Consider the following 10837-nt stretch of genomic DNA (forward strand, 5'->3'; position numbering starts at 1 on the left):
GTTGTCATAAATTAAACATAGAAATAGGTCGATACAAGAAAATACCAAATGACCAAAGGTTCTGTCCATTTTGTCCAAACTTGATCGAAAATGAGCACCATTTTATAATGGATTGTACACTATACAATGATAAGCGCCGATTGCTGTTCACCTTTCTTTCCGCTTGTTCAATTGATTTCAATATATTAGATCCTATAGATAAATGCAACTACATTCTAAGGGGAGATAACCAATACAGTGTTCAAATAGGAAAATACATTAAAGAATGTTTTGATCTTAGAGAACACATGTTAGAGAATAGTTAACCTTTATTGTTACATCATACATATACTCTGTACGTAAGATGACGTTATCCACACATGTATTTAGCTTTGTTAGATCTTTAGTTAAGTTGTAGAAGACCATACAAAAGTCTCTGTACTTTTTTGTTGTGTCAATAAAGAATCTTTGTATCCTCTACCGGGCTCCCTTGACACAGGAGGCGTCGTGGTGGGAGAGAGAATATTGAGCGTTTCTCGTCATTTTTCGTCCTATTTCAGGGTAAATTTGTCGGGATTCTATCCTCTTGACTACTCAGGTACGTACGAACAGCTTGTCTACTCCACTGTTATTGCTGTGACAAGAGAATAACACCTACAACTTTGTTTAACCCGGTCTCAAGGTCTCAAAAGTTGAGTGCCTGCCACCGTCGAGGTGACAAGTTCTACACGTACACGTAACATGTTATATATGGTTTGAAAAGCAACGAGTTCGTGTTTACAAACGATGTTCTGCCAGCAGTATAGAACGACACGCGTACCAAGAACGCAAGCGGAATTTTAGCTTTGTTGCTGTTATAATTAGCATAGCATAGAAGGAAAGGTGTATAAGGGGTTACGGACTTGCGGTATCTCATTAAATTTTCAAACAACTCACTACAAAAATACTTACATGTCCTACAGGAAATAAGATCGCCTTTCAAAAATAGAACCATTAGTTTATTTGTGCAGAGAAATGGGCATTTCAGTTTTAATTTTGGAGATACAGAATTTCTGAGAATATTCTGTAAACCCCTACAGGGGCCTCGAGAAATGGCCATCCCGCCCGAACAGCTGCCGGTTGCCATTACATGTCGAGGGGCGGTTCATTAACTGTTGCACATGTAGTGTTACCGTATGAGTTAGAGTTAGGGGTGATTCGTTATCTAGTTTACGTCAAGCTTTTTGTACTGAGGGGGATTTTATTTCATTTATTCTTAATTTTATTTCTGTGATATGGTATATAAAAACAGCCTTGACTTTGTGATATTCAGTAAATGCAGGTGTAAGGGGATGAAATTTTCAACGCCTTACACAGGCCTTACACATGCATTTCAATGAAAAGGACACTTTTATGTATAATGCAAGAGGCCTTCAGCTATTGAAGTTTTTGTGGCCAGTGTGATAATCTGGTCATGCTAATTCGATGCTTTGATCCCTTCGTTGGTACATCAAGGACATGTCATATAGGTGCTAAATGTTGTATTGTTCCCCTTGCCAGACGATTGACTTCCAATCTGTGGCTTTGTCTGTGATTTGAGAATTATTATATTAAAAGCTGGGTGTTCTGTGGGTTTTGAGAGACCAGTCTGAGACGGAGAGAGCTCAAGAGAAGGACGCAGAGAAAGACAGCCCCGCCCCATGACTCCCGTGCGTGTGTACTGTGTCCTGCGCGTATTCTTGCTAGTCCACCTCGGTTACACATGCCTTCTAATCTGATCCACCACATCTTTTTTCTCAAGTTTCCAATATGATTTTAGTCCATATAAAATTTGGCAAAATGCAGGCGGTCTAATTAACAATTTATTTTCATAAAATTAATCTTTTGTTTTCCTTTTGCAGAGTACTCAGGAATTCCATAGTCCAGCAGTACTGCCTACCCCACTGAAGGGAAAAAAGTGAGGCTTCACCTGTGTTATATCAGACATCAGAACCCTTTTGAAGCAGTTTCATCAGACTTCATTGTATGAAATATAATCTTGCAGGTAATACAATACATTATGATGATATATTATTATACAAGCTGAGTACCTGTGCTTACACAAATTTATTTTCATATTCTACCTCATACGAAAAAGTTACTGTAGCAATACTGTCTGACACTAAAAAGTAAATACTTCTTCCCTCATGATATCAACGAGGCCAGCTATTTTAAGCTTTACATTGTACATGGATAAATAAAGGCTCATACAAACTGCACTGGTAGAGTGTAAGAAAATAGAAATAATCACAGCGAGCACCAACTTTTAAAGTAGACTTTGTATGTACAATGTTACATTTGGAACAGTGTACAACTGTATATTCATCTTCAATGTCTGATTATGATAAATGGGTTGCTGTAACTGTGTTAAGATTAATTCATCTTCATTTTCCATGACCACAGAGGTGAATACAGCTTTTATCATGGCAACAAACAGCAGTGGCTCTCCTGATGACATCAACAGAGCATCAGAAAGGGGATGTGCCGACAGGGTAGCTGGCAAAAAATCATACAGGTGTGAGGAGTGCAGCAGGCAGTTTAGTCATCTGGGTAATCTGAAGAGACACGTGCAAACTCACACTGGGGAGAAGCCCTACAGGTGTGAGGAGTGTAGTCGGCAGTTTAGTGAGCTGGGTCATCTGAAGTCTCACATGCGGACTCACACTGGTGAGAAGCCCTACAGGTGTGAGGAGTGTAGCAGGCAGTTTAGTGAGCTGGGCAATCTGAAGAAACACATGCGGACTCACACAGGGGAGAAACCCTACAGGTGTGAGGAGTGCAACAGGCAGTTTAGTAACCTGTGTGATCTCAAGAGACACATGCGGACTCACACAGGGGAGAAACCCTACAGGTGTGAGGAGTGTAGTCGGCAGTTTAGTCAGCTGGGTCATCTGAAGTCTCACATGCGGAGTCACACTGGTGAGAAGCCCTACAGGTGTGATGAGTGCAGCAGGCACTTCAGTCATCTGAGTAATCTGAAGTCTCACATGCGGAGTCACACTGGTGAGAAGCCCTACAGGTGTGAGGAGTGCAGCATGCAGTTCACTCGTCTGGGTAGTCTGAAGTCTCACATGCGGACTCACACCGGGGAGAAACCCTACAGGTGTGAGGAGTGCAGCAGGCAGTTCAGACAGCGGAGTGATCTGAAGTCTCACATGCGGACTCACACCGGGGAGAAGCCCTACAGGTGTGATGAGTGCAGCAGGCACTTCAGTCATCTGAGTAATCTGAAGGAACACATGCGGACTCACACTGGGGGGAGAAACCCTACAGGTGTGAGGAGTGTAGCAGGCAGTTTAGTGAGCTGGGCAATCTGAAGAAACACATGCGGACTCACACAGGGGAGAAACCCTACAGGTGTGAGGAGTGCAGCCGGCAGTTCAGACAGCGGAGTGATCTGAAGAAACACATGCGGACTCACACTGGGGAGAAACCCTACAGGTGTGAGGAGTGTAGCAGGCAGTTCAGTGTTCTGGGTAACCTGAAGACCCACATGCAAACTCACACAAGGAAGAAACCCAAGAAGCAAGTTTGAGGATTGTAGCTCAGTCTGCTTGTTAGCATGGAGAATGACATGGAAGTCTTAAGATTTAAAAAGCACATGGCACGGGTATCCATGTGTTGAACTACAGGACAGATGCTGGTGTGGTAGTGAAGTATTGCATACAAACTTAGTAAATCTGTAGATCTTGAAAAACATCTTGCTTATTCATATTCTCTTCACATGTGTATTCTTATATCAATTATGTAGCTGTTATTGTGTTAATTATGGTGGATTTGACTTGCAGGTATGAAGTAGTAGTTTAGTTCCCAGTTGGTGAGTTTGCTACTAGTGCATTTTTTACATTCAGGTTCTCACTAAGATTAGTAATACATACATTACTTATCAGCTTTTGTTTCATGTTTAACATGATGTTGATGTGCATGTTTTGTTACTTATCCATTTAGTTAAGAAAAAAACATTAGAATAGAACTGTAGGTATATTGTTACATATGTTCAAGTGTGGACACAAAGAGTAGTTATAGGTGTTCTACTGTATTCAATAAAACAATACATTTTGTGAGAATAGAAGGAACACATACGATATTAGCCTCCATCAATCTTCTTTTGCAGGCTGAATAAATCGTAGAAATCGGCCTAAAAGGGTATTAATTGGCGAGAGCTGGTAGCTAGCCATCGGCGATCAAATTGGCCTGCTACCACCTGCAAAAGAAGTCTGGTGGAGACTAGTACGATGTAGATAAGCCACTTTTTCAATTTGAGTTAGTATGTTATTATTTACAGTATGCTAGTATGTTAATGTCCGTTTATTTGATACATTTGTACTTGATACTAAAGCCAGTTTTGTTTGTTGCAAATAAAGTTGTTCTTTAATCCTTCGTTTTTTTAAATCCTAGTTTTGCATTTGTCATGAATCTGATCTGGCACACTTCTGACATGCCAGAGTCGTTATTACTTTGTTATGTTGGGCATCGAAAGAAAAAGAAAATCTTGTAACATACGGAGTCATTATGCACGTTTACGTCTAAGTCTATGACTACTACATTTGTAATTTCAATCACGGTAAAAAAAAATGACGAAAATGCAGCTACAGGGTACTTGAGTATTTCTGTTATCGACAAATAAACGTTTTGGCGAATAAGCTGTTATGTGACCATAGTATGTAACAAAACACTCCTGTCGAATTTTCCTATTACTGAAAATTCATTTATTTTGACTTAATTCCGTGGTAGAATGAACATCTTCCACATACAGGTCACCATGGCCAGGTGGCCAGCTTGAAGAGGTGGTCACCTTGGCAGGTTTGACTGTACATCTAGATGAATGTGTTTGGGTAAGGATAAACAGAGCAGTAGTTTGATAGGCTAGAACATGTGTAGGTAAACATTATGCATTTTGGCTAGGCCATTCGAGGGTAAACATTACACATGTGCAAATGTTACCTTTCTAGTTATGCGTCTATATTTACAGTACAGATTGTTGAATGCTTCAGTCACAACAACGAAATATATTTAGTATTACCCAGATATAAATTTCTTTAAAGCACAACAAATACAACAACTCTTCACAAACTAACTTGCTTCGATTTCTATGTACTTTTGTAAAGTTTGTACTAGTAATACATAATTACAATCTGGCCACTGTTTTCGGGGCCCGAACTCCACAGTCGTGGTGATTATACATTAGTAATTATTCAATTTGATAGATACTTTATAATAGAAAATGATGAATCGTGTGACGTTTTTATACTTACAAGTAGTGCTTTGTACCTAAACCCATGTTTAGGTCCAGGTCCAGATTCGTGAAAACCATGGACGTTAAAGTACCGTGAAAAAAGGAATTACATTATTTTAAGACAGCATTTGAATACAGATGGGATCCTATGCAAATTCACCATAAAACAATATGCTCTTGAAACAATAAGTAAGTAAATAAGTAATAATGCTATACACAATACATTGCGGGCTTCGCACAGGCACTATACATTCTGCTGACATATTGGAATGTCCACTAGGTTTGATCACCCCCCCCCCCCCAAAAAAAACCCCTACTACCCGATCCCGGAATTCGAACACCTGCAAATGAGACTAGTTTTTTCTCGCCCTGTCGCTGCATACTAAAAGAAATCCCAAACCATTAAACCAATAAATCCAATTGTTGTGGCCACTATATTTTATAGAAATGTGAAGAAGACCCACATCGAATGTGTACGCTTGTGTACAGGCTTTTTGGCTGTGAAACAGATGGACGTGTGGTATATGTTGGATTTCTAACACTCATGGACTGAGAGGTAGCCTGATAAAGGCCCTCCTTCTCTGTCTGATCATGACCACTAATTATTTCTGTGGTGTTCGTGTTGGGTTTAGTGATGGCCCGAGACTGGCTTTGCCCTGTCTGATTATGTTGGTTCATATCTTCATACTGGTGATCTTGACCACTAGCCACTACAATAGCTGTGGTGTTTGTGTTGTGTTTAGTGTTGGTCCGAGACTGACCCTGCCCTGTCTGATTATGTTGGTTCATATCTTCGTACTGGTGATCTTGACCACTAGCTACTACAACAGCTGTGGTGTTTGTGTTGCGTTCAGTGTTGGTCTGAGACTGACCTTGCCCTTTCTTAACATGATGGTTGTCAATATCTTCATACTGGTGATCTTGACCACTAGCCACTACAATAGTTGTGGTGTTTGTGTTGTGTTTAGTGTTGGTCTGAGACTGACCCTGCCCTGTCTGATTATGTTGGTTCATATCTTCGTACTGGTGATCTTGACCACTAGCCACTACAATAGCTGTGGTGTTTGTGATGTGTTTAGTGTTGGTCTGAGACTGATCCTGACCTGTCATAACATGAAGGTTGTCAATATCTTCATACTGGTGATCTTGACCAGTAGTTACTGCAGTAGCAGTAGCAATAGCTGTGATGTTTGCATTATTTGGGCCTAAAGGAGGATGCCTAGTCCTGGCAATGCTAAAAATGATACTGCCAATCAGGACTACGGCTAACGGACCACACATAGCGCCAATGAGAACCGACCGGGAGAAACTGGGGGCAGATTCGTGGGAACCCCCTGAAGTGATGGCAAAGGGTGCAGTTGGTGGCTCTTTTGTAATTATGTCTGCCTTTGAGTCAGCGTTGGTTTTGAAGTACCAGTGGTAATGTGGAGTTGTAGCAGTAACACTGTAAGAGTTACTAGCAACTCGGTTAACAAAAGACTGTTTGGCAGATGTGTAGCCTACAGGATATGTTGTGTAGGAATAGCATTGCTTTCTGTGTTGCCAAGTGAAGAAGATTGAAACACTGCAGTTGAGGCATGAATATCAAAGGGCAGTGTTGATACAGTGGTCTCTGTACAGACCAGGTTTTCCGGATCAATATCTTTAAGCTTTTTTCCACGGAAGTTGGCAGGTTGGGCACACGTTATGAGGTTTTGGAATGAGGCAGATGCATTCATTTTCAAGGGAACCATCTGACAGTCGCACTGCCAAGGGTTTGTGCCAACTTTAATGTCCCTAATTTGAATTCTTTTCAACATGGCAAAAACAGGCAGGGGAAGAACAGACATCTGGTTTACATGCAAACACAAACGTGCGATCTTGGCATTAGTGAATGCAGCTGGATGGATTGATGCTATGTTGTTGAAGGACAGGTCCAAGGAAAAGAGATCGGGTAGATTAGAAAATGTGCCTGCCTTGATGAATGGTATCTGGTTGTGCCTCATATACAAGGAACGGAGCTTGGGTAAATTTGAGAATGCAGCAGTTCCGAGAGCTATTATCTTGTTATAAGACAGTGTCACACTGCGCAGCCTAGCGTGATTTGAGAAAGTGCCAGGTTTAATTTTTGTTATCGCGTTTTTGTCCAGCTTGAGGAATTGAAGCCGGGGTAGATGTGATATCACACCGGGCTGAATGCTAGTTATTTGGTTAATTCCCAAATCGACGTAATCGATGGATTTTGGAAGGTTCTTGGGAACGCTTGTCATCTGATTATTTCTTAAATATAAGAATCTGATGTTTGGGGGGAGATTCTGGGGAATGCTACTGAGGCCTAGCGACCCGCAATCACAGCAAGGAGGTCTTGACCTTAAAGAAAATTGTACTTCGCATTCCGCGGCCCGGATGTTAAACAGCGGCATTGAGCTTCTGGCATGTGGAGTTCTTTCTGAATGATGAGGAGGAGGATCAGCAGCTTTACCCCCATGTTGTCCTGTCACGCACCTTGAACAGAACAAAGAGAACAAACAATATATGCACCTGGCTTACTCAGTGTCCTTGTCGCAAGTGTTCTCCATTCTAATCACCCCAATCAGATATCTTGTTATCATTGTTATGATTTATTTATTTATTCATTTGAATTATTTTGCTAGGTACCTTTTCAAATCAAATGTTGTTACTAATTGATATTATTATTATTATCACTACTATCATCGTTATTGTTTTCATTTGCTGTTTTTGCTCATGCTGCTGCCGACCTGTTATGTATTATTTATTACTTATCGAATGATACATTATTTATCATTATTTATCGTTGGCTCGCCGTTCTATTTACTTCAACGTTCATTATATGATTTGTTAATTCTTTGTCATCACCCTTGTAAATAGTATTGTTATGATTTCTGTTATTGTTTATTTTGTTTATTATTTATGTAATCCTTATTAGTTTATATTGGTGGGGGCATTACAAAGGAGTATGTTCCTGTTTCCCCCAACCTTTTACATTTGTTGTAATAAAGCTGAAATAAATGAATAAAAAAAAGAGCGCGAATAAATCCACACAATTGATCCATTTCAAGTGTTCTAGCAAAAAAAAAAAAGGAAAAGAAAGTGATCTTGATCCAGTATTTGCAGATTCATTGTACAAGGGAAATTCCCCTATCCGCCTTTTCAACAATTAAGTACAATGAACAGTGGACCACAGCTTAACGTCCCCTTCTATTAGGACTGTGATCATTCCCAGCCCCCCCCCCCCCCACACTCTGCTTGTTGCCATTAAAAGTATTACGTAAATGTTTTAAATTAGTATATCTAGTGCGGAAGCAATGGGAAAAAATCAAATAACAATCAAATCAGGATCAAGAATTGCATGAAACCTTTCCAAAACATTTCAAAAACAGTTTTGCCTGGAACTACTGCATAGAAAAGCCGGGACGAGAGGAATATTGTAATTATCATTCGTTTAAAAATGACGTCATGAATATGTAACTAATATGTTTACACGTCATCCAATGTTTTTATTATCTGGGTGGAAACTTACATGTAGTAAAGATTATTTTGCCATCCTGTTAATTTTTTCATGTTTTATCCGTAGTAAATAAATTAACAGTCAGACTCTGTAGGACCCAATACTCCATGAAGTAACTTTACCAGACCTTCCTACGGGGGTACGGATCGTAGAATGTTGTGAAAAAAAGGGAAATAGTTTGCCATGAGAGTCAGTCCAACTCTAACTGCGCGGCCAAAATGAACTTTATGGTGGTCAATTATTGAACCCCCTGGTCAATTATTGGCTAAATTTTACATTTTTCGATCCCCTGATGTTAGTCTGGTGGGGACTATAGAAATGGCTGGTTTTTGCTGTGTGGCTAACTGTTTGATACCCTGTTTAACTACCGACATGTTAGATTTCAGGAAAATGCTTAAAAAAGATCTTGATGATAGGTTCAAAGACACAGGCCAAGTTGTAAGAATGTTAAGTCATCTTTGCAAAGAAGGCTGTTGTATGATTTATAGCAGATTATCAGCAAATGAAAAATTACCAGCAAAGAGATCGAATGTACAGCTGATTACAATACCCTGTCAGAGGTCATTCTTGAGTAATAAACAATCAACATAAATAAACAATAAACCGCGTGTGATGTCTGACCATAAAGCGCGTTGAGAAGGACACGTGAAAATTTGTCTGGGGTGGCTACTTGTAAAGGCTGTTTTATAGTTTCTGTTTATTTTCTTGTTGCATCCAAAGTACACAAAAATCAGGAAGGAACCCACCCTCTTGTGAGGTGCATACACACAATGCACATGACAAGCAAGCTGATGTACATGTACTTTTGCAACCTTGCAACTCACCTTCAAAGACATCAAGACAATGCAATTTCAGGGGAGTAAAACAACATTATTCTGGAAGAGGAAATCTGCCTGATAGTGATATTGACATTTGCTGACGTTTCTTAGCACATTTTTGTCATCATTTCATACTCTAAGCAATCAAAATGGCCCTAAAACAAGCTACGCAGGGAGTCTCTTTATTTTGTACCACAATACCACAAATATGTAGCTGAAACCAACCTAAAATTTGAAAGAACTAACTTGAATAGTATTCTTTTCAAGCAACTGTTTTCCATCAGTGACATCACATTTTGCCTCACAGATGGGACATGGGTGATTCAACTTCTAACTTAAATAAAAAAAATTAACAGAAAATTGACCTTGAAAATCTAGTTTGACTGCCCTGAAATCGCTTGGGTGCCTTTAAGACTTACCTTTTATAAGGGTCTAGTTAGAATATTTTCAGTTGGTACCTTCTAGCCACTGGATGTTACGAACAAGCTGCCGTTGTTTTCTGCAGCGCTTGTTGGAAATGTACAGTACCTGATCCGCAATGCAGTGTGACAAACAGTTTGAATCGGTCTTCTTTATATGGTGGTTAATTGTCTGAAGCTGGGCATTTGAATATATAAATATTATAATTGTAAATGTAAAATTACATTCTACTACAAAATGATGTTCCTCTCCTATTCTCTCTTAATCTTAAATTTATAATAATTTCTTGATATTTTTAAAGAAACAGAACACTTCGAGCTCCGTGGGGTGGCGAGAAACTGCTCCTTTGTCTCTCCATTATACGTCCATGGTTTCCCCTAGCCTGACTAAATCTGCGCTCCTAGCGGCCGGCCGCTAGGAGCGCAGATTTAGTCAGGCTAGGTTTCCCCAAGGACATGGTCTCCCCAAGGACGTTGCCAGGGTGATGGACGGGTATCACGTGATGGTATTATCCAATCAGATCACTTGGGTTGTTTAAACGCCGTAAAATCTGCTTATTTTCTAAAGAATCAGTGGAAGAGGTACACACAAACCCTCAGGTAAAGATTTTAGGACACCTCAAGTTATGAGAAGGCAGTAAGGGCAAACAGTGACTTTTTCAACTGCATGTCAATTTTAATAGTATCTTTCAAGGAGACATGATGCCCTAAATCCAGTATTGAACAGAACAGAATAGAATAGTGGTATTAAATTTTTCAGGTTTGGTTATGTCTAATCTCCAAGCAGATGTTTCGGTGGCTGCAAAACAGTATCAAATTGGCCAGACAGTATCAAATTGGCCAGCCAGTATCCAACACG

At 40.0% G+C, this 10837-nt stretch overlaps 1 protein-coding gene and 1 pseudogene across 1 annotated transcript in view; one reads left to right on the forward strand and one right to left on the reverse strand.

The window, feature by feature from the left end:
• LOC109480694 (zinc finger protein 665-like) overlaps positions 1-3746 on the forward strand; it is a 6913-nt gene extending 3167 nt beyond the window's left edge. Inside the window, exons 2-3 of the mRNA XM_019782963.1 lie at positions 2597-3184; positions 3271-3746. Of these exons, the coding sequence (XP_019638522.1) occupies positions 2597-3184; positions 3271-3532 (850 nt within the window). The 3' untranslated portion in view covers positions 3533-3746. The remainder of the gene's footprint in view (positions 1-2596; positions 3185-3270) is intronic.
• A 1919-nt stretch (positions 3747-5665) lies between these two features.
• Positions 5666-7700, reverse strand: LOC109472166 (annotated as a pseudogene).
• Positions 7701-10837: the final 3137 nt, after the last annotated feature.

This window comes from Branchiostoma belcheri, unplaced genomic scaffold (genome assembly GCF_001625305.1).
Source record: "Branchiostoma belcheri isolate BF01 breed outbred unplaced genomic scaffold, Haploidv18h27 scaffold1, whole genome shotgun sequence".
In the NCBI taxonomy this organism is placed as follows: domain Eukaryota; kingdom Metazoa; phylum Chordata; class Leptocardii; order Amphioxiformes; family Branchiostomatidae; genus Branchiostoma; species Branchiostoma belcheri.